Below are 24,433 nucleotides of genomic sequence, written 5' to 3'. Positions count from 1 at the left end.
TTTGAACAAAGTATACAAAGAAAGTTAGCGAAATTAGTTGGTTATTGCATACCGACAGAGAGCGATTTGAAATAAAATTAAGACATTAAATCTAAACATCCCATTTTTGCGACCATAGTATTAAACATGCGACATGTAAAGCAATAGTTATTTTATAAAAGGATTACACATTCCCTATCAATATGCGAAACCATACTCCAATGAAATTTAATTCAAAGTTGGCTATTGGCATAGTGTACTAAATGATTGTATGAATATTATGTAAAAAATTGTAGATTGATTTCTATTACACGTACTTGTCTACATTTTAGTCAATATAGGTATTTAGCTACATTCCAAAAATAAAGAATAACTCAAAGAACTTTAGTAATCGACATCTCAAATGTCAGGTTTATTTAAAAAAATATGCTCTCATGAATTTTGAATTTTGATCTACCTACCTCAATCCCAGAGTATAATATTTTTCATTTTAGGACGAGAATTTGGTTATTTTTTAAAATAATATGGGAGCCATTGTTCTTTCGATATTATAATTGATAGAAATAATTAACGTTTGGAACACTTTTACTGATTGCCAAACGGTTCTAAAGAAAATTTTGTTGTACTATATGTCTTTTAAGTTTATTAAATCCACAGTATTATTGTTTTTCTTAAAAATATATTACTAAAATAATAAGTGTTTTTATGTTGTTTATTTTCTTTCGTTTCTAAAATAATACAAATAATGATATGATATATATTTGTCCCCATTTACTACAGTTAAAATGTTTTAAATGTTAATCGATTATAAGTCTTTCGGAAACTGTGACGCACTACACTAGTTATTGTCTATGGTAGATTTACGCATTCGGTCATTCCTATTGGCTATTAAATTTATATCTCCTTGTTTTGCCAATATGGCGACTCTTGTGTTATGAGATGACAACATCGCAGTTTGTGCCCTAATTGTCATTTTAGTATTAATATCAATATTAAATAACTACCTCATAAGTTCAAAGAGAAACAAAAATTATAATGAATAACTATTTATTGTGACAAGTGCATTATAAGCTCAAAACTAAAGTGTGTGCGTCTTTGGGAAAGTACTTAGCTCCCGTAAAAATGGCGGGTGTGTTATCTTTCTCGGTTGTGTTTTCGTTCCAATCGGAGAAAGTCTGAGTATCATTTATAAGTGTTTATTAAAAGAAAGTATCTTGTAAATAACGTGGTTATCGCATATAGCAACGGTATGACTTATATGCTAATTTGACATTAGAAGAGGTGATTGATCTGGCAGAACGGTGCAGGTGTCATCGTTTTTAATGAAATTATCAGTATGTCGCGCTGGGGCAGAGGCCGAGCCGGCAGCGTGGCCGTGCCGCTGGATAGTGCCCTTTTTAGAGAAAACAGCAATTGTCCGTCAGCAGCTCGTTCGGCGGGCACTGTTGGCAAGTGGGGAATTACGAGTTTTACTTCGATCAGGAGTGCGCCCTATGGTAAGAATATACTCTTAATACATTATTATTACTTAAACAACCGCATAATAATTTAGTTCAATTTTCTCGCAACAACTAAGGTGGGAAGGTCTTTTTTAACTTAGTGAAAGTCCGTTAATTCGTAATAAACATAAGTTTTTACATTACTTGATCATTATAACTTTAATTAAATATATTTGTAATTGAAATGAAACATTTTTCATTGAATTTTAATTAATATTTTATTTTTGTATTAATTTCAGCATATGCAAATAATGTTATTAAAAAGCCAGTACAAGACCAAAATAGTCCACTGACAGTACCTGCAGTTGAAACTGAGCAGCCACCCCCAAAACCTAAGAAGTTTTTTAAATCTCGGAATGCTGAACCTTTCCCACCAGTTCCACAAATTACTTATGCCCCTCCAGTGCCAGCTGCTCCACTTTCACCTGAACATCCCTCAAACAGTAAGAAAACAAATAAGAGAAGCCGAGTTTATAATAGAGACTCATCATCACCAGAATTACCTAGGCGGAATTCTGAGAAGGGAAAAGCTAAGAAAAATTCACTGGCCACCAAGGCCTCCAGAAAAGAGGAATCAACATCACAGAATACTCAGCCACCTAATAAACGTTATTTGGTTAGAAATCGTAATAAGGTGATAAATTATGCAGAAGATGGTAGCAACAGTCCTATTCCAGACTTCAGTCACTATGAACCACCACCACCACCGCCTAAAGTAGCTTCTCCAAAGGTCCCATCTCCTAAATCAAGCCCTTCAGTTAGAAGTCCTACTCCTGTGAAATTGGACATAGCGAGCCCATCAACTAGTAAAGATGGTGCAGAAGAACGAAAACCACCACCTATAGTTTTACGAATATCTAAAGGCACATCAAGAATTGTAAGTACTGATTCCAATGAAGGTTTCACTTCACCCAGTTCTGACCGACATTCATCTATGGATGCACATTCTGATTTTGGGTCTGATCATAAAAAAAGTCCTTCAGTGGAAACAATTTGTTCTCCTAAGCATGAGGGTCTGAAAATTACTATAAAATGTGCAGGTCTTAATCAAGAAATTAAAAAAGAGAAGAAGAAGGATAAAAAGGATCATAAATCCCATAAACGTCACCATAAATATGCTGACGATGAATCTGCAAAACCAACAAACTCCCCAGTACCAGGGTCTGATACATATGATCTTTATAAAACTTTGGCATCACCAGGACAAGATGATGAGATAGAATCACGAAATACAGTAATAGCTGATGATATTGAATCTCAGTTAGCCAAGTTAGACTCTGTTGGTTCTAAAATTAAATCTCCAAGGTTAGAAGTTCAACCTAAGGAACTCCCACCAGAACCTAAGCCACCTGAACTTTCATCTGGAAGGGCCAGACGAAACAGGCCTAATATAAATTATAGTGAAAATGATGATTTTTTGGATGCCTTAACATCAGATTATTCCAACAAACATGGAACAAAAACAGTGAATGATATAAAGAAGGAAGGTCGGAAAGTTAAGAAAAAACATGAGTCTGTAGTTGAGAGTCCAGTAGTTACGTCACCTGAGTTAAATGAGGGAATTGACAAAGAATCTGAGAGTCACAAGAGTAATTTAATAGACATACTTTCAGCAGATGCTGACAGTAATAAGGGACAGTCAGGAAATGATACTCATAAAGTGAAAAGTTATAAAAAGCAAAAACAAAAACTCACAAAGCACTCTAGTCCTGATTATAATTCAGATGTTCAAGAAAATATTCAGGATGACCTAGAACCAAATGAACCAGAATTACCTCAGGATGAAGAAAATGCAGATGATTTTTCACAAATAAATAATGCTGAATTGGAAAGTCAACAGAATTCACAGCCAACACAATCATCTGATTCCGCCTATAATAGTTGTCCTAATGAAAATTCAGAAGAAGAATCACAAAAAACACAATCTGACGATGTATTTAAATCACCTCAAAGAATATCCGAGACTGAGGAACTTACAGAAGACAAACCAAGTGTGAAATTAGTTATAACGAAAAAGAAAGGATCTATATTCAAAAGTAAATCTTTGATGAATGATAATCCATCTCCTTTACCAGCAAGAAAAAGGCGTCATCTTTATAGACATGAGTGGGCAAATGATGTGAGTAATAAAACAATGTTGTTTTTTTTATCTTTATAGCTATCTAGCCACACTATGTCAATGTATGTTATATGTATTCATCAACTTATGGGAAAGGGAAATGGGCAGTTGCTAAAATATATGAATCTATACATATTGTAATATAATTTTATTTAAATAATGAAATTATTAAGAAATCCGAAAATTGGGTATTGTAATTAATAATGACTACAACAATTATCTCAGAGGTAACATATAATATGAGAATAAATCATAATGTTATTTTTATCTTATTTTGAGTGTTAATCCAAATATATTAATCTGTGTATAAAATAAAATAAATTGCCATAGATAGATTTTTTTTATTTATAGAAAGGAAATGAAACTCCAAGACCTGAGCCACCAGAGAACCCAGAAGTCAGAAATCCAGTGAACAAAGTGCCAGAGGAACTGACAAGGGTAACACGGTATAAACCTCCAGATCCAATAGTGGACAGTATTGACTCTACTGAAGCTGTAAAACCATACACTAGCGTAAAATGTGCAAAGGAAGCTAAAGAGGTAAATACTATATTATGTTTTACACTATTTAACATATCTATCAATATTAGGTACTTTAAATGTATTTTATAAAAACTTCCTTAGAATTAAAATTATAATATACAACAGAATGATATTGACCTAAAATCCATTTTATTCCATTTATTATATAAACCATTATACCCATAAAAAGATGTTAACACATATAACTGTGGTATTTTAGACAAATAGACAATATTCAAAATCAAACAATATAAAATTTTTTCTCATAAATGTGTACCATATACTACAATGTAGATTTTGCAAAGAAGGATAATAATAATAAATTGGAATTTGTAAAGAGTATTAATTCCAATTTCGTTATATCTATTTAGATGACAAAATATTCCATAATCATTTACAAATATTTTTTAAATTATAATAAAGATTGATCAATATCATACTTTACAATTACATTACAATATTTCATTTATTTATTATATATACATATTAGTAATCATTTCAATTTCCTTTTACAGTTCTATACAGTTGTTAGAAATGTGAAGAAAGCACATCAAATACAAGAAATTGGTGAATTCCAAGAGTTGAACGATGATGTGGAATATATTTTGGATGCATTACAGGTATGTTAATTAACAAACATAATAGTGGTGCTTGTTAATTACAAATATTAACTGTTTAACAATATTCCTTTTTATCTTAAGATATTCATTATTTAGAATATAATAAGATTTACTTAGGAATAATATGCATATAGTATGCAGTATAATAGAACGAAAACTTGACAATGATTAAACTGTTATATGCAGAAAACCTTCTAGCAACCATGGTAATGACAGGCAAAATCATTCTCTTGAGATGAGTTTTATTAATAACAGCAGTGTTACAAAAAGTGATTTTTTGATGATATTATATAATTAGAAATGTATAATTGCGATTTATTACTTATTTTCCTTATCACTTATCAGTCTGATATTTATTCACGTCAAGGATGCCTTTTCGAATTCAGACCATATTAAATAATTTTCATTACAAGCGATAACTAGCCTGTAGAAAATACAATACTTGTATTTTAATTTTTTCATTTAGAATGTTTGTCTCGCACTTTCACTGCAGTAAACGCAATAATTACGAGCAAAGCACAGTAGGAGATGGTACCCTATTTTTTTAATTTACACTAAATCCGCTAGATGGCGCTATTTCCACAATAGGTAAATATTTAAATTTATTCTGTTTTCTCTCCTTTTTCTTATAATTAAAATAATGTATTTAGAGTCACACTTACAGCTGCAGATGGTCAAATAATATCTAAAAATGAATAATTGTACAGAAGGGCTATAATAGGAGTTCATGGGTATGAATATAATTACATAATCTCCATATGTTTGTTTAATATTTAGGACAACAACCCAATGTCGACGAGATGCCTGTCGGCTATCACGTTGGCCAGCAAATGTACTGCACCCGCGTTTCGGATGCACTTGCGGGCCCATGGCATTGTGCAGAAATTCTTCCGCGCTCTGCATGATGCCACCAATGACCAGGTATATTAAACAACCAATATTATTGTTGAAAATATTTAATTAAAATACATTTCAAATGCTAATTTTGACAATACCAGTAAAATAATTACATAGCAATTGAATGATTAAATCTAAGCTTATTTGAAATAACAATTTCAGAGTTTGGGGCTGTGCACAGCAACTGTCATGTTTGTATTGTCACAAGATCGTCTTAATATGGATGTGGACAGAGATTCACTTGAACTCATGTTGAATTTGCTTGAATCTGATGTTTCACACAAGTAAGTATCAAAACAGGATAAAGTAATATTAAGCCCATTGTATTCTTTACCTACTATACATACAATTACTTACTTTGTATACGCCATTGTTTTCTTATTAACAAGTAATATATTATATATAACATATTAACTTGTACAGAATGTTTGTATTAGCTGGTAGAGAAATCCATATGGCATTGAACAAGACATAAGGTACTTATTAGTTTGTCATAAGAGTCAAATTAATATATCAAAACATAATCTCTCAGATCTAGGTATAAGAAGATATAAGTAGAGCACTTATAGTATTTGTTAGCTTTATAATTATAGCTGTATGCTTATTATGACTTTAGTGTTCATAATATTGAAGTATATGACAATTAATTTTATACAAATCACTATCTTTTTGTTGTACTTTTTATATTACATGGTGGGTAATTATAAAACATAGAAAAGCAGGCAAAATAAATTGTGTATATACAATTTTTTTTTAGAAATGCTCTTGATGACTGTGGCCTGACATCAGCTCAGTTGGCAAAGACACAGGAGAGAGTTCGTGAATTGTGCGCTGAAATCAAAAGTCAAGGAAAAGCTCAGCATCTAGATTTAGACAATATTACTGTAAGTAGAAAAGAATAATATTAATAATATATTTTATTTTCAATTGTACGTCATTAATATGATGTTTACAAATTCCTTGTTGACTTTGTACATTACCTCATGAGAGGTGTGTTGTGTTAGGTAAGTATCTCTTTATTAGGTCATTATATTTGTGGTCAATTTGTTTATATGTGTAATAACTTCTAATTGTTAGTATAAATCGATACAAACTTATATAATGCTGTTTAAAACAGTGAACAAATTTTAGTGCACAAAAACATACACAGTGGGCATTTGAATATTAATATAGCGTAGGTTATTAATTCTGTATTGTGTCCAATATTCAGAGTTTATTTCCATTACATGATATTTCCCGGGAACAGGATACAATACATAACAAATATGGGTATATTTTATTATATCTGTATTATTGACCCTGTATATAGGCGAAAATTATTATAATATACATACTATCACTTTTCAAGATGTGAAGGTAAGTAAATATCTATAATATCTGTATTACTCACACATCGCCTACATTAAGTCCAAAAGCTTACTTTTTTTTGTAAATACACCCAAACCTGTACAAAAGACGTCATCTGCTTCATCCTTATCTCATTCATTTGGGGTTCTCATTATGTTTTTCTCTTACATTCATCCTTGTTCGCAGTAATCTTGTTATGTACTACTTCCTTTCTTCACACATCAGACACAAATGTTAATATTGTAAATCATACCTGCAACCACAGATCATGAGGCCATAGGTTAAATAGTTAGATAATCATCGTAGTAATGTTGAAATGTGTAATAAGAAGAAGATAAGAAGTAAATTAAACCTGCGACCATGGGATGAGATGTAAAATGTTAGAACACTTGACGGCACGGTGGTAACATAAAAGGACAGATGGGGTGGGGAAAACCAGGGCATTAAAAACAAAATGGGAGTCGTGTCGTATCAATATTTAAAGAGCATCATGGAAGAACGCGGAAAGAAGCGATAGCTCCACCGACAAGAACATAGCTCTTAAACTATGAATGAATGAGCGTTACTATGGTATAATGTGCAGGTGGGACATTTGGCGATGGAGACGCTACTGTCGTTGACGTCGAAGCGCGCTGGCGAGTGGTTCAAGGAGGAGCTGCGCGTGCTGGGCGGCATCGAGCACATCGTGCGCACCATCCAGGAGTGCGCGGCGCGGCTGCCCGCAGCGCCCGCCGCCGCCGACGACTGGCAGCCGCTGCACATACACGAGCTCAGGAAGGCCGACCGCTGCATGCGCGTACTGGAAAATGTGAGTACATACCGTGCACTCCACTACTACTCTGTTCTTACCTACTGCGAAACCTCGTGTGACTGGTGCGGGTACTCTACGATTATTTATTTAATTATTAAAAAACGGTAATGAATATATATATAACATACAAATATTGGACAAGGTGTTTAAAGATCAAATTGTTCCCTGAACAATTATAAAAAAAGTAATGGACATCAAAAAAAATATTTTTAGTTTATATAATATAGAAACTAATGCTTAACAAACAAACTCCCTTACGCCTTAATGGAATATCATGAATTTAACATGATAGACTTTACATCTTCTTTAAGTACCTCCCGAAAGTTATATAATCAACCATTTTTGTTTATTATTGCAATAGAATGAGTGTTTAATGTTTATATATATTATTTATAGGTGACCCAGCAAAATGAGGACAATCAGCTGTACCTGTTGAACTCGCAGCTAGGTGCTGCTAAGACTCTAGCGGCGCTGCTCAGGCGGTTCACGATGGAGGCACGCTCAGAGTCGGAACTGAGGCAACCTTTACTCGACGCCTTATTGCCAGCAATCAAAGTGCTGATCAACTTGTCACATTCATTTGGGAACAATAGTATGTATTTATCTTATAAGGCTTCATTAATGGTCTGTAAACCCACTAGAACTATTTAATTCAGGGATGTGAAAAACGCATAACAGATTTAAACTAATAAAATATAAAAAATAAGAAGCTATATAGTGAAACTTGGTAGCATGTTGGTATAGTGTAATAACTTACTTATGGTTATTTTGACCATGTTATGCTAAAGCACCATCACAAACTGACGAGCACTGGTATCGCGACTCTGCTCGCGTGGCAGATTTTTGTATGTGCATTTATATATGGTATTAAAAAAGTTAAAACAGTGTAGAAATCTCTGGACATAGTGTTTTACATTTGTAATTATTGAGTCTACAAAGATAGCTTATCTCGTCTTCATAAATAATGGCCCATATGAGAAATGTGAAAAATAGACTCCAACATATGTTAAAACCTACCTACCGTAAACAACAACAACAATTTACATTATAGGCGACTAAAAAGTTGTCTATATGGTCAGTCACAGTCTGAACCAATTTCACCAAGCAGCAAAATAGAGTGCAGATTATGCAGTGAAATTAGAGGATAAGAGACATATCATTTTAGTCTTCTAGAAGGGCAACACATAAGTGATATCAGGGGTAGAACATAATAACGTGATTTTAAATATTTAGGAGACAGATACCGTTGCTATTGGCAAACTGTAATTTCGCAAATCCTTATAACTGAAAACTGGATAATTCTGTCTTTACTGTAATGTATACTTAGATATCATGTCTGTATTAATGAAATAATTTTTATTATTACTATTTCGATTTAGTCTCACCAGGAGCTCAAGTGGTTGCTGAACAGCCATCGGTAATGGAGATGTGCCTGATTATAGTGAATAATCAAGGAAACTTCATACCTGATGACAGAAATTTCGACTTCAGTGTTTGTGTAAGTTGTTTTAATTTTAAACATAATGTTTTTACCATAAAGCAAGAAAGTACACTGTGAAATTAAAACAGTAGCTTTACACAAAACTGCCCTTATATTGAATACCAGATTAATACATGACATTTTCTTTATAATTTTTCTTGTTGCTTATTACAATATTTCCATATTAAATATATAAAATATTTCCTTCCGCCAGGTTTTATTACTCCTAATAAACCTCGTGCAAAACAACGAAGCAGTCACACTACAGTTGTTAAACGTCCGCATTCGTGTAGACAATGAGGACGACATTATATCACGGAGTGTCTCAGCGATCGATCTCATTGTTGATCTCTTCTATGCGCGGGAGGATCTGGCGAGGTGCGTATTTAATATTTTTATTCTTTAATTGAACAGTGTCCATCCAAAGCCCGCAAGAAATCAACTGCAAACAACATATTTAATTGAATTCTAATTTTACACAGACGAGCCGAAGAAAATACTGACGCGCTATTAGATGGTGAAAAGGATACAGAAGTTGATAACAAAAAGAAGCAATCTCAAGACGATATTGAGGAAACTGTAGCTAAATGTGAGTAACATTCTAATTTTATAAATGCAAATCAGTTAATTCCTCTTTTAAAATAATAATATTTTTCATCAAAACTGCTGTTTAAAGATTTCTATAGTTTCAGTGTAATTTTTCTAAAGATTTCGTAGTAATTGGAGATCAGAAATCTTGTTTCACATATAATTTGGTGACTGAAAAAGGAAAGACGGAAGAACATGTAAAAAAGCAACCAATACAACATTGTTTATTTCTTTCTATGATGTGTATTATGGAACTGGAATGGCAAACAATCTAACGGATCACCTGATAGTAAATGGTACCCATCTTCTAAACACATAACGACCACCGTCATCATGTCGCCTAGTGATAGCCGTGCCACCACATGCATTGCCGCCGTATTTTATTATTAAAACTTTAAATACACATTTATTCACTGCCCGATAAGACCGTTGTTATGTACAGTGCCGGCGCCGATGGGTTACCGCCGTGCCTTATTGAGTGATTCAAAAATGAATCTGTATTTTTGTAAACATCTACAAGTACATTTGAAAATAATAAGAGCTAAGTTTCATCTCAGTTCTTAGCTTTAATGCTCTCCGAACTGACTGTAGTTTTTGACATATCATAGAGTGTGTAATAGACATAAATGAATAAAGATATTTGATTTGATTTGACTGCCTGATACACGGATGCGTCGCCGCCGTTCTTATCGAGTGCCCGATCGCACCATTGTCGCGTGGCAGTGCAGGTATAGACCGTTGTTAGTGAGTGGGTGATGTACAGTGCTGGCGCGCGCGGGCACGCACATGGAGCACACGATGGTGGGCGCGTACATCGCGCTGGTGCTGGGGCACGCGGCCGGCGCCGCGCCCGCCGCCGCCGCCGCGCTGCGCCGCCGCCTGCCCGCGTACGCGCCGCTGCTGCCCACGCTCAACAAGTACTACACCTTCCTCGCGCTCACAGCCAGCGTAAGTATAACTGCACGCTCGTGATACGCTACCGCCACACGCACATGGAGCGGTTACTCTAGCGGACGTCGCGTAATTAACGTACCGTCTAATATATGTAGTTCTAATAACTAGTATATGTTAGAGAATCAAAAACACAGGTTCCGACCCTACTGTGTGTGTGTTTACACTGACAGCCAATCCTGTCATCACACTGTTACTTTGTAGACTGAACACACGCGCCGTTATTATTTCACCCTTAGTGGGCGACCGTTAATCACATGAAGCTGTGAAGTGGGGGGTTCGGCAAAAATCATGAAATATCACAAAGAGAAAGGGAATGTATTACGTGAATTTATTTTATATATTATACGTGAATTTATTATATATTATACATGTCACGTGAATTTATTTTTCGCATTAGTACACCATTCCTTTCATATTATTTGTCAGTCAAAAACAAACTGCTTTCAGTCTGACCATTTTTATCATGGTCCTTAATTTTCTAGAATAATATTAGATTATACTTTTTACCTGTGTAAAAAAATCTTAAAAGTTTTCGAAAAACTTTTATAATATTAAGATTTTTTATAATTACTAGAAATTAAGAGTAAGGAAATTCTACTAGACTTTCCTCATTTTAATAAGAAAATTAAACTTTCTACTAACTACTACCCGAAACAGAAAAATATTTCGAATTTTCACTACGGGATATTAAAATATGATTGTACTTGAGTCATAGCAGGATTCATTTATAATAGAATGTTTTTAATATATTAACTGGTACAATATAAAAAATAAAACCCTATCATCACCAGGAAACAACTTTTTTGCAACATATGAAATTCTTTATATTTATTTTTAATCCGTTTTAGTATAAATGTCGAGTAATCCGTTATATTTGTTAATGAATAAATTCCTTATAAACCCCAAGTAGATTAATAAAATATATCAGTTGTGAGAAAAAAGTAAATATTGCACGATGAGTTTGAACATAGCGCGCGATATGACATCGATCTGTAGTTTTAGACATGCGCATTTTATTGCGCGATGTCGGGGATCGCATAGACTTAATATAGACTCATTAAATTCTCTCCCTTCTACCTACTCTTTTTCGAAACATGCTTCTATAACTATCTTCTGGTTTAATAGACAGTTTATTATTCTGTAAGATGGATTAATATGTTAGTCCTCAGGAATGGCAAAGCAAGGCATTATGTCGATGATGACTAGATGGTTCTATCTATAAGTGGTTCTTAAATTGAACTGAGGGGATTCTCAGATTTATAAATAAAACTCATGAAAACTTAGACGTTTTTCAGGAAAATTGTTCTTGTACGATAAGTAATCGTTCAGGACCTAAAATAATAACATTGAACCTGGGTAATCTACATATATTATAAGTTCTGACTACTATTGTACACTTGTTGCATACATTCTTCTACCTAATTTACTATTCTTAAATACAAATTCGCTAACATTTTATTTTCCAGGCTGAAGCAGCAATCGTGGCACACGTTAAAGCTACAAAGCGTATCATTGATTTTATGGAAGCGAGTGACAGAGAGAACTCTGAGGAAGGTCCCTCGCAACCGCCCGCGGCGCCGTATACCGCCAATAGTTATCCTAGTAATTACTATCAAACCTCTCCCTCCGACGTCCCTCAAGACATGTCCCTCAGTAACCTCAACTACAGTATGAACTACAGTACCTCAAGCTCGGATAGAATGTCCTCGTCGATGGAAGTCGATGGCTATCATTGAAACTCGAATATACACTAGTGAACACTATTACATATTGATATGTTTTGTTAATCATAGTGAAATTTTATTGACACGATAACATTGACTGTGCTGTGTTTCTGATCGTATTGAGAGTTGTAAATTGCGATGACCGTTTTTTGGTTGTCATATCAATACTGAATTCTACTTTGATTTTGTTTAGTAACGGTTCCATTTATTTTCATTTGTGAAAAGTAAAATGAAGGGCATTTTAAGTAGTTTAAAATAGGACTATAATAGATTATTATATATACATACAAAACAGAGCAATGAATATAAGCCAACAATTGTGAAAATACTTGTAAATATAAATGAAATCACTAATATAAACCTTGTATATTGTGAATCCTCTAGTAATACAGTACTCGCCATTATCTGACCTATTAATGACCATCCGTTTGTAGACAGTGGATGTATGAATGTATACAGCTACTAGTAACCTCTTTTTGTAATAATATCTCTTCCTTCTCTATAATAAATATGTAAATATATATCACACAGACTGTTAATGAATAGTTGCGTTAATAATGGAAATGGGTTATGAATACTTGATTAAATTGAGATATTCCGAGTTTAAGCCACAGAACTGGCAATATAAAAGTGCAAAACTAGTTGTGTAAGTGTATAATAGATATTGTATTCTTTTATGTGAATATTGTGTCTGCACTTTTTGTATTATACCGCTACGAGAGGTTTACAAATTATTAGAATATCGTTCTGATGAGGCACAATCGTTTATTGTAAATAAATTTTAGCTAGTAACATTATAGTTCGGTCTTTGTTGGGTAAATTATAGAGTAGGCACGATTTATTTTGTTTGATCGTATGTGGTCGTAGATGCGATACGCATTCGCCCTACAGTGAAAACACCGCTACGAGGCGATATAAAATGTACAAACACTAACGTCGTTAGTTGCTCGCAAAAGAGAGAATGATATATGATTAGTTATAAATAAATAGGACTATCTATGATGTTGGAGTTTTAACCAATAGTTATAGCGATTAGACAGCGAATGAATGATAATTATTTTGTTTTCATGTATCTTAATTTCAGGACTTCTGTTCGTAACCTGACTGATTGTCCGTTATGATAATACGATTTATTGATCGGTATCACGTCTAGGTTAATTAAAAGTAAAAGATCTTTAAGGCACACGAACTACTTAATCTTGAATAAGATTGGCACATTAGGTATATTTTTATTACAATGAAAAAAATTAAGTTAATATATATATTTAATTTTAATTATTGAACAGGCAAATATATATTTTATATTCGTTTTTAATTGAGTAACTTCTTCATTCCTGAAAAGAGTTGTTAAATTTCGTGTGATGTAGCGTGGATCGCTAATTAATTACCCATGAATCGACTCCATTGCCACTGCATGTGGACACTACTTTTAAATAAAACGTCACATTCTTTAGAATATTAGATTATTATCGATTAAGCAATATCATCAAAAGTAAATTTAAAATTGTTTTCGAAATTAGAATAAAGAACCTATTGATATTTCATATTTTCATACGAAATTAATAAAAGTTCTATCAGTGAGTTTGGGAATGGCGAAAATGTCATGTGGAATTTGAATTGAACCCGAATATAGCGTAACAACAAATTAAATAGGGTATACAAAAGTTTTAGGGTATATTGAACAGTTCGACATATTTCATGCCACAATGTAATTTTACCGAAGAGCGTAAAAAAAAACAAATATATTTTCACAGCTTTACTTATTTATAAGACTATGTGGGATTAGTAAACCGTTGTAGATTTATTTTGTGGAATTTATCAAATGAAATCATGACTATTGGATGTTATTACTACCAAGAGTAAAAGGGTTTCCTTCATATTCGTTGTACAGCTATATCGATTCTTATTGCCTAAATTTTAATTACGTAATTTATTGACTTATATGTTGTAGTAACTACGAGTAGTTCTAAAATGCATTTCGTTATAAAATTTTACCGTTTTATCACACTTGTGTTTTTTAATATTATATGTTGTTTTAGACTATCGCGAGAGTTTGATATCTTGAGAAATTATTATTGTACATGTACGATGTAATTATGTTATAAAGTATTACGTGTAATTATTAAAAGAAGACAATTTAAATATTTTTGACTTGTCATTTTACTATTTCTACCTTCCAAATTAAACATACCGTCAAAATATACATAATATTTCGAAATATAGAATTTTTTTAACAATATTTAAGGTGTTTATCCAAGACTATGGGAAATCCATCAGTAGTTATCATAGTCGAGGCCTAGTTGAAAGAATTGTATACAGAGAAAACAAGTTACATAACATAGTACACAAATTCAATAGTCATAATCAATATATTTTGGCATATGTAAGAAATAAGATGTTTCATGTCGTGCCTCAATGTTTTGTACATTATTTGATTATTCTGATTCTAAAAATAGATTAATGGTGCGTAACCTGGATCTACATTGGAATACTAATTAAGACATTATATAAAACACAAAACTATGAAAAATTCATAATATAATTATTGATTGTTAATAAATAATCCTAAACATTTCTAAAAAAACATTCTTAAATTTGATCTACGGCATCTATGTGTGATATAGCTGGAGCGCGAACACCTTGCCAGCCTCCTGTTTCTGTGAAACGTTTGTTCACGGTTATCAATGGTTCAAAGTTGGCCTTAGCCAATTTATGTTTATTGCGCACCTTCTGAACCAATTCCTCATCGTACACCTCTTCTGGTACTTCTAGTTTCAGGTGTGCTTTCATTTCTTGGACAGTAACTAAAAAGCAATTCCATGGAGACCAATCTTCATTGACATGCCATCTACACAATCTAAGTTCAGTTACATCGTTACACTCGCTTATCGCAGAGTGAGAGTGCCACAGTTTTTCCACAATAAAAAATATATCCTTATCTTGCAACACAAATGCTAGCGAACCCCAACATTTACGTCTTCGCTCGTCACGCTGCACGGCACGTAGAATGAATCTATATGGAGTCATTTCAACCCAAGAACGTTCAGTTACATCTTTCCACGAACACGAAGTGCAAACTAAGTAACCATTCATCTTGGCGTTCAAAGGGAAATCTGTGTATGATTTCACTTGATGGCACAACTCGCAAAAATGTAATCGACTGTTTTCCATTTTCCTGTAGTCTCTAATATCTTTACATTTAGTCACTCCAGCATTCAATTCTGAGGTTTTTATTAATTGGAACAAGCTTGCTGCAATTCTCCGTCTCAAAAATTCAAGCTGATACTCGTCACATCTTCTGACAAGAAGATCACATTCTCTATCTAGAAGTATTATTATTTCTTCAGCTAACGGGTAACGAAATTCTTGGAGGGCGAACTTCATATCAACTAGAAGTTCCATGCGTTCTCTCACTGTCATATCGTCACGGATGAAGGAGTTGTATAATTCTTTGAGTTTCCGTGCCTTTTGTATTTCTACTGTGTCCATTGTTATTAATTTACCATCCCTTCCAAACCAGGCAACGGGTTTGGATATTTCTTCTAAAAATTTTTTTTCTTTAATTTTCTTGCTGTCTTCTTTCACTTTTACTCTGTACGCTTCAATACAACGAAGTAATTCCACTTCCTTATCGAGAAGCAATGTAAATTCAGCAATCTTGGGACCTTTAGAATGTAATTGCGATATCCGAGCTATTTCTGCATGTTTCCATCGATCAACCTAAAACATGAGAAAATAAATTTGATTAATTAAACGAGATCAACAAACTATACCTGTAATACTTAGTAGTTTTCTAACCATAGAATATAGTTGATCAAAATCTTCACGAGTTTTCGGAAATGTCTTAGTTATTAGATCCCGACGTAGACGCCGTTCCATAGCTTCTCGCTCCAGTCTATCTTCCTCTTTTATTCTGTCTATCCTCTCCCTAAAAAAAAGACAAGTTTATTTATTGTCACCATAGTAAAAACTAAGTAGGACCAACATGGAAGGAGAGGGCATTATTAATAACGGCGATTAGTTTTGTCTTTGCTCGTACCTACTTCTTGGCTCGAACTATTTTCAGAACTGATAAGGATAATAATTATAACCATGTATAATACATACAGTTCTATCTAGTCACAAGCTGAGCAGAGCTTGTGTTATGGGTAGATACTAGACAACTGATAGAAATTCATGTTTCAATATTTTTTTTGTAATTGTACAAAATATATAGAAAACATCCAAACAAACATGATAAAAACAATCATACCTACACATGATTTAAATGTTTGCATTGTGCAAGGAACCGAACCCACGTCTATCTAAAGTAAAATGGACTAAACCGTTAAACCAGCGAGATCATCATACCTAATAGATGTGATTTAAGTATCATAGATAAGTGTGCAATTAGACCTACGTGAATATAGATCTTTTATTTGGTTTTGATTGCTAACATTACATTCTTATGTCTACCTACATGTCAGGTCTACCTCCACGTGGTAGTATCAAAAAATGTATATATATATATAAAAAAAACTATATACCAACACAACATAAATACTTAATAAATAATAATAATAAAAAAAAGGATACATAATCCGGTAATCACGAATAATTTATAATCACACGAAAAAAAAAATAACAATACCTAAAATAAAAAAAAACATACCAAGAACCGCAAATATTTCATCAGTGTACGAGTAAATAATCCATCTCCAAATCCAATCACTCATCCTCAAATAAAACATTTCACATACTCTGCTAAAGCGAGCGTCACCCGAAAGCGCAAACGCAGAAGCATTAAACGCAACAGACATTAAAAAGAAATGCTCAATCAAAAAAAAAACCTCCACGTGGTCCTCCTTGAAATTATGGTTGTGTAATTCCTAATGTACTCGCCACGTTGGGTTAACAGATGGAATTCATGTTCATTCTATCATCCTCCACTGGTGTCCCGCCAGTGTATAGGTACAGTTAGTTTAGCACAGTCAGTGTAAGTAGCATTATCACCTAATAAAAAAATTACACCCACATGCATTCATGAATCCATCGCCGACATTTTTCTCTGAACTGATATCGCCGAAATGCTCGTTGTATAATTGCAGCGTAATGATTATGTTTCAAACGAAAAATCATTTGTTCATAAGTCTCATATGGTTTGGGTATAATTATTGTGTCCGTTACATTTGGGATGTAAGCTTGTGCGGTATTCATCTGTGTAGAGCGGCTGTATGGTGTGTCCTGAAATATTTTACATAAATTCATCATTGACACAATGAATACAATATTTACAGAAATATCAGCACTTTCAGAAGCATGTAAGTATATCTTAAACTCATTTACAGTTGCAATACGATTTATAGGTTATTCGAGCCTGACTTAAAACTTCTTAACAACTCCTGTAACACCGTGTGATAAGTAATAGTTTTATATACACAGTTTAGAGGTGAAATCGAAATAACTAGCCTGTTAAAAATGAAATTAAATAAAGCTCTTCGCGTAATTTCGGGTAGAAAATATTCGTCGTTAATCTAGGATATGATCTATCTGTGCACCGAATTTCTTGTATTACATTCTGACAAACTTTAATAATATCTTTGATAGATTTATTTCAATAACTGTTTACAATTGCATTATCTGAGAAAACCAACACAAAAACGAGACAAAAAAATGCTCAAAAAAAATGTCTCTTAAAATTTGATAGAGTTGTAGTCACGCAATAATGTTAAGGGTTATATTAAACTTATCTACATTGATTGAGTACTCCCTATCAGTTAAAATATAGTAGATGTCTATTGTTTTATAATAACCAATTTTTCAAAGTAAATCAGGTAAGTACAGGTAGTACCAATACCAATGTAGAAGCCGGGGTGGAAAGCACATGCGAAACTTTCATATCGGCCATAGGCGCTTGCAGGTGCATCGTTTGGTTTTTAGTGGTTAAAAATCCCACACACCAACCCGCCATTCCAGAGGCGGGGTGACGGTCTTTTGAAGATTTTAACACGTTAACAAATAATTACCAATGTATAAAACACCAAAACCTTGCACTCATAAGTTTATACAGGAGGAAAGGTGGCCGTGTTACTTTGTATTATATCTAAGTAGGTGTATCTATCTATATTATAGCAACACGACAATTGGCGTATCGGGTGTTGCCAAAGTTTCTATTAAATTCAAGGTATAATTTATTAATAACAAGATTATTCTTGTCATTTTTAGTAGAAATAACAGTAGCTAAATATCAAGTAGATAAGTATCTATAACAAATTGTATTTTACGTTGTTACAAATTACAGGGTGCTGTAGGTTATTACTTAGAAAATAAGTTATAATTATTTTTATCTTACATATATTTTTTCCCTTTCTTCAGCTGTTTGTGTGTCCCTACAGTTTTTTTTCTCTGGAGGTAGTTTCTCCGGTTTCTGTGGTGTTTGTGTATATGCGTGATGATAGACAGTACCTGAAAATTTGTGAATAACTTTTAGACACTTCTATTTTATGGGTGAGGTTAGTTGCCTTTTGTAATAACATAGTATTTAAGTATTACAATTACCTGTGTAGACATTTCTATATCCGCCCAAGTAAGGCTTTTCTATTAGTTCCGAAAATATTTCTACATTTATTTGTTTTAAAGTACTACCAAAAGGTATCATGACACTTAGAACATCGTTAACAGGCATCTCTTTGTACAATTTATCCAAATTTAATTTCTCGTTATTTTTCGTCAACAATTCTACTTCCACTATTCCATATTTATCATAATCAAGGTCTAATAGAGCCATGCGATCTTTTAATGGATTTTCTCCCCGTAAAAGTACTAAATTATCAGGGTCTACTAGGAAGAGCCCTGCTAAATTCTTTTTAATTTCATGGACTTTCATTATAGAATGATATGAACGAGTAAATATGCCATTTTGATTGCGGACTCTGAACTTGATTGCTATAAAAGGCATCGTCTTTTTTTTAGGAATAACAGCATGAAGAAGTTCATGAACGTAAGATTCTTTCGGTATAGACGATAAGAAGAATTCGTCAGAATCTTTTGTAAACACGTCAATAATTAAATTGCCCAGTGCATCAGTCTTTAGATCAGATAGTACACTAGTTTCTTTTAGTACAGTTCTGTTTTTCGTCAATAGAAGATTGTTATTTGACACCGAGAGTAATTTGGCTAATTTGCGTTTGACGAATTTAATTGGCGTAGTCGCTGGGAAGACCTTGTTGAACACTTCGTTGGGATGTAGGGGCGATTTGAAGGTGACCAATATATGGCTGATGGGGCATTTGTATTGTTCGAGGTCCCTCGCACATGGTGCTGTCAAGTACCTCGACTTCGACTCATCACAGGGCGGCGAAGCTGCCCGTTTGTAGGGTGGAGCAGTCAGTAACTTCTCTCGACCTAGTTCACATTGACACGCAACCACTCCTTTTAAACACTCAGGATTTGGGGCGATTCCTACTGTTCTACTCACATCCATTTTTACACACTAAATACGTATCTATTATTTAAAACAAAACACGAGATCACAACAAATAATAAAATCGTGTAGTATACACGAAATAAAAATAAAATAGTACTATTTTTATAACATGATTGCAAATTGATAGATTTGTTTATTTTAGTGACTGTTGCTAGGTTACAGAATTGCAACTTGGTTACAGAAATAACCACTGTACGAGTTTATAATTCTTTCCATTTTAGTTACCTTAAACACCTACTTGACAAAATTATGTCTGTTATATTAGTAGGTACCTAGATAAGCATATGAACAGTCATAGTAGCGTCCATAGTGACAAGTGTATTTTTCTATAGCATATGCAGTATAGCAATGCTCATGACAGAATAATGGAATTCTGAGTAACAAGAACTGTTGGCCTCTTTGCTAGCAATGTACTCTATCCAGCAGACGTCCACGCGTTCACCCCCTGGAAAATTATTTCAATGGATACTAACGATATATGCTGGCAGGATACCTGAGAAGATTATGTACGATAATAATAAAATCAAGTTAATAAGTCCACTCTGGCGTAGGTTGGTACTGGCCAGAAATTAATAATCAATATTATTTAGGGGAAACGTCTAGGTCTATCTCATAGCAATAAGGCACCTAATCCTCATTATTAGTAATCCCATCCCGTTTTCATAATAATCTATTAGTCTCGTTGGTGAGCACGAGCCTCTGCTAGTGCTTCGGATTTAGCCTTTATTGTCTTGTCCAAGAGAGTTGGTATACGATTTCATTTCGATTTTTCCTTCTCTTACGTGTATTCATAAGTGAAATGTATTCATAAATAGGGAGGAAGTAGAAAATACTAGCTATTTGAACGAAGGTAGTTTTTATAATAGAAAATGTTTTCCACAAAATAAATTACCCACAAAGCTTTAAAAATTGTAAACGTCTTTGAAAAAGTGCATAAAGGAAGAGTGTAGTTAACGTTTCTTATTAAGTTAATAATTTACTAACGTGGATTTCTTGAGCATTTAAGTATCTACCTGTTTTCCTTTGTAAGTGCAAATATGAGAACGATTGAACTACGAATAAGTATAGAATATTAAGTTGATATAAAATTTATAGTGTTACTGTTTTTTACGTACCGAAGTTAAAACTTATTGATCTGCTATAACACAAACGTAAGTAGGTGGTTGATAGTTAATAAAAATTGAGAAAACAATAAAATTACAGCGCAATAAAAGAGCGAATGTGCCGAGCATAGCTAGCGTGATATTAAATTCCTCCGAAAACATAAAAATGATTTTCGATCGTAAAAGAATAATTTACAGACGTAAAAATGCGCTGAGTTATGTTACGCGAAGTTGAAATACGATCTGATATATCTATTGATACGATTTCTTGTTTAGCTAATAAATTTATCAAATTTGAATAACTGCGATAGTGCGAGATACGGAAAGAATAATATGCGCCTCAAATAGTAGAAGTGCAAAACCATATATACTATACTTTTATCTGATACTAGTAATACCTTATCTAATAAATTATTCAAAATATCAAGTATACCAAGCAGCCTTTGATAATAAAATCAGCTTGGACTTAGGATTGAAGATGATTTGCTATTTACAAATAGGTTTTACGTACTTAGTATGAAACTGTAAATATGATAAAATAAGTATTAAGTCCTATTAGCTATTCCACTATGTCTTTAGTGCTGGTTAAACGACGGTTATAGACGACGATTATCACTACAAAAAATAAAAACTAATAAACAAGTAAAATAATATAACTTGAAAATTTAAATAAAATGTGATAAAACATCATCATCATCAGAATCAATGTATTTAATACACAATAGTCATGTACCGGCAAACATAGTATCGACCGCGACTACTATAAAGTAACGTTAAAAATATCACATTGAAATTATGTCCAGTCGTAAGTATGCCGGGAAGAATTACTTTCAACAGTCAATAATTAATAGATAAAAATGTTTAGAAAATTCAAATACCTGTTTACAAAAATATCTACTTTTTAATTCTTATCTCCTAGTTATCAAGCGCTTTGCTACATATTAATTGTCACTACTAGTCGTTTGAAGATATAGAAGAATTCGAGTAGAGTATTGGACATGTTAACTACTCCTGCCGTGTTATTGCGTTTGTCCAGAGAGGTCGTGCGTTCTGTAAACACATGTTTTAATCAAGCCTGTTGCTTGGCTTCCGTTTGCTGCGGCCGTCCAGCCGCCCAACCGCCCAGCCGCCCGCTCTCCTGTCGCCCGCTGCCAGCCGTATTCCTCCCACCGCCCGCCTCACGGCTTCGGCGTCGGCTCTCGGCAAAGAAAAACTTTGCATGTGTTTTATTACGACGGAAACGAACTGGCCGCAGGGCGTAATTTTGATGCCGATGTGTCCAAGTTTAAATACTTTTATTTTGATATAGTGATCGCTTATATTTAATTTTCTTCTATACATTTAACTTGTAATTATATTTATATTATAAATATAATATATTATTTTATTATTACCTAACTGCGAGTAATACCCATACACATCTGTCATATAAAAAAAGACATTCAGTATTGCGCTGTAGTTCTTCTAGCTCCCTAAATAATTTTTGTTTATAATGTTTAATTAATCTGAGCGTTTTATATCTCTGTCCGTACTAATTTGATTAAGAGATCTCAAATATTAATTAGGTAAACATTACCGATAAGGCCGACCTCTTGTTATACACATTAATATAATATCTTCTTTTTCTACATGTGCAACAATTCTGTTATTACCTAGATATATTTGTTAACAAAATAAATCTTTATAGAAATATCGGAAAAGTTATTTTGTATGGTATTTTCAGCTACCTAAGTCTTTAACACCTGCATTGTGCACTGTAGTCATGGAGAACCTACTATTTTATTGTGGAGAGTGGAGACCGGCGCGGCCCGAGGGGGCGCGGGTTCATTCGATTAAATCCCGTTGTACACGGAAATTATCAAACGAAACGCACCGACAACTCAGCGGCCCGTGAGAGCGTCTACATTAATAGTTTTTGTTCCCCAACTCACTCGTTTCGTCGCAGAAAGGTAAGTTTCGATTTTTTTCATTGCTAAAGCTATACGTTGATATTTTCAAACACGTCGCATTTGGAAACTCTGTGTTGCATGTGCACAATTAAATTTCGTGCTTGTTTTGTTTATAACCAGAATTTTAAGTAGTCTATGTATATATAGATACATGTAGTTATTTAGACACTTAATTAAAATCTCAAAATATTTATTTAACAAATGTAGACAAACATAAAATAAGTTATTTTACGTAAATAGAGGATAACTAAATTGATTTTGAAATAAACGAAAACACAGCTATTATCATCAGACCTTCTTATAAGAAATGTTCCGAAAAGAACATCATCTACTCTGAAATCGGTCACATAAATAGGCCTTACTCTGAGGTTTATTTTACGGGAACTCTCCTCGTTTCTCCGAGTTGTATGAAAGGCGTTCTATCGCATAGTACATTCATAAAAAAATTGTCAGTTTAACTATACTTAATAAGTAATAATCATAAGTCTAAAACAATTACAAATAATTCTACCAACACATTAGTAATATGTGTTGGTTTAATTCAAATGTATTTAGGTACCTACATTGAAATTGGTTATGGTATTTGCTTCGTTAATTAAGCATCATTTGAGCGATTGAAATCAGCGTAAGCACCTACTCGTACAAGCACTTAGTTAGGAATTGAAAATATAGTTAGATAGGTATCTATGTTAATTTAATAAGAAATTATTACATTATTATTTGATATAATATCTATGACTTTTCAATAACATAATTAATAATATGTTATTGAAAAGTCATATATATATATATATATATATATATGGAAGGAACATTTGGGATGGACTTTTTTTGTTTATGCTTTGCGTAAATGGTAGAGGAACCTTGTTCCAATACATCAGTATAAACCACATATGTATAATCGATCAAGCTCTTTTCTGAAATACAATATAGTAATATAATCTAAAAAAAACCATGTTTAGTCTTCAGTCGTGTAATTGTAGTGTATATATATTGTTTATTTGAAAATATTCAGTATATAGATACTTTTATATCAGTGCTGGATTAGCCTCGAAGCAAGAGCAGCGAATGTGACCCGCACATTGAGGAGATCCACGCACCCTTATATCTGAAAATAATAAATAAAGAAATAATTACAAAAAAGTTTTCAAAAGTATTTTGTTAGTTTGTACAAAACCAAACCGGGAAAAAGATCATTTTGAAATTTAGATATATTTTAACTAAAATTTTAGATACGAAACCAAGCCGAGACTCTCATGAAATCATTTGCTACGCCGCTGGCTTAATCCACCACTATGGTCTATTATAATTAACTAGATATATTATAACGCTTATTATTCCATCTTAAAATTATGTCTCCAGACCCTGTAATTTCA

At 33.3% G+C, this 24,433-nt stretch overlaps 2 protein-coding genes across 2 annotated transcripts; one reads left to right on the top strand and one right to left on the bottom strand.

Annotated features, from left to right (window-relative positions):
* Positions 1-899: 899 nt before the first annotated feature.
* Positions 900-14,694, top strand: LOC131847815 (protein wings apart-like). The gene is made up of 14 exons (XM_059197470.1): positions 900-1,475; positions 1,718-3,597; positions 3,949-4,137; positions 4,635-4,739; positions 5,517-5,660; positions 5,799-5,920; positions 6,394-6,520; positions 7,567-7,791; positions 8,191-8,386; positions 9,174-9,292; positions 9,489-9,652; positions 9,757-9,863; positions 10,626-10,810; positions 12,283-14,694. The coding sequence occupies exons 1-14, from the start codon at positions 1,316-1,318 to the stop codon at positions 12,550-12,552; spliced, it is 3,993 nt and encodes a 1,330-aa protein (XP_059053453.1). The 5' UTR covers positions 900-1,315; the 3' UTR covers positions 12,553-14,694.
* A 32-nt stretch (positions 14,695-14,726) lies between these two features.
* LOC131847816 (IQ and ubiquitin-like domain-containing protein) lies at positions 14,727-20,112 on the bottom strand. The gene is made up of 5 exons (XM_059197471.1): positions 19,078-20,112; positions 18,872-18,984; positions 17,555-17,763; positions 16,339-16,468; positions 14,727-16,260 (listed from the first exon to the last, which is right to left on the bottom strand). The coding sequence occupies exons 1-5, from the start codon at positions 20,000-20,002 to the stop codon at positions 15,130-15,132; spliced, it is 2,508 nt and encodes an 835-aa protein (XP_059053454.1). The 5' UTR covers positions 20,003-20,112; the 3' UTR covers positions 14,727-15,129.
* Between the last annotated feature and the right edge of the window lie 4,321 nt (positions 20,113-24,433).

Source organism: Achroia grisella, unplaced genomic scaffold (assembly GCF_030625045.1).
Source record: "Achroia grisella isolate CSIRO2021 unplaced genomic scaffold, CSIRO_AGI_Agris_v1 utg544, whole genome shotgun sequence".
Classification (NCBI taxonomy): domain Eukaryota; kingdom Metazoa; phylum Arthropoda; class Insecta; order Lepidoptera; family Pyralidae; genus Achroia; species Achroia grisella.
Note: the sequence above shows the minus strand (reverse complement) of the source record. Positions and strands in the feature narration are given on the sequence as shown.

Coding starts and splice junctions, on each gene's coding strand:
- LOC131847815 (XM_059197470.1), top strand. CDS start 1,316: ATGTCGCGCTGGGGCAGAGGCCGAGCCGGCAGCGTGGCCGTGCCGCTG. Junction 1,476..1,717: donor GATCAGGAGTGCGCCCTATG/GTAAGAATATAC, acceptor TATTAATTTCAG/CATATGCAAATAATGTTATT. Junction 10,811..12,282: donor TCCTCGCGCTCACAGCCAGC/GTAAGTATAACT, acceptor TTTATTTTCCAG/GCTGAAGCAGCAATCGTGGC.
- LOC131847816 (XM_059197471.1), bottom strand. CDS start 20,002: ATGGATGTGAGTAGAACAGTAGGAATCGCCCCAAATCCTGAGTGTTTA. Junction 17,764..18,871: donor AAGAAAGGGAAAAAATATAT/GTAAGATAAAAA, acceptor AAAATATTTCAG/GACACACCATACAGCCGCTC. Junction 16,469..17,554: donor CGATGGATTCATGAATGCAT/GTGGGTGTAATT, acceptor TCTTTTTTTTAG/GGAGAGGATAGACAGAATAA.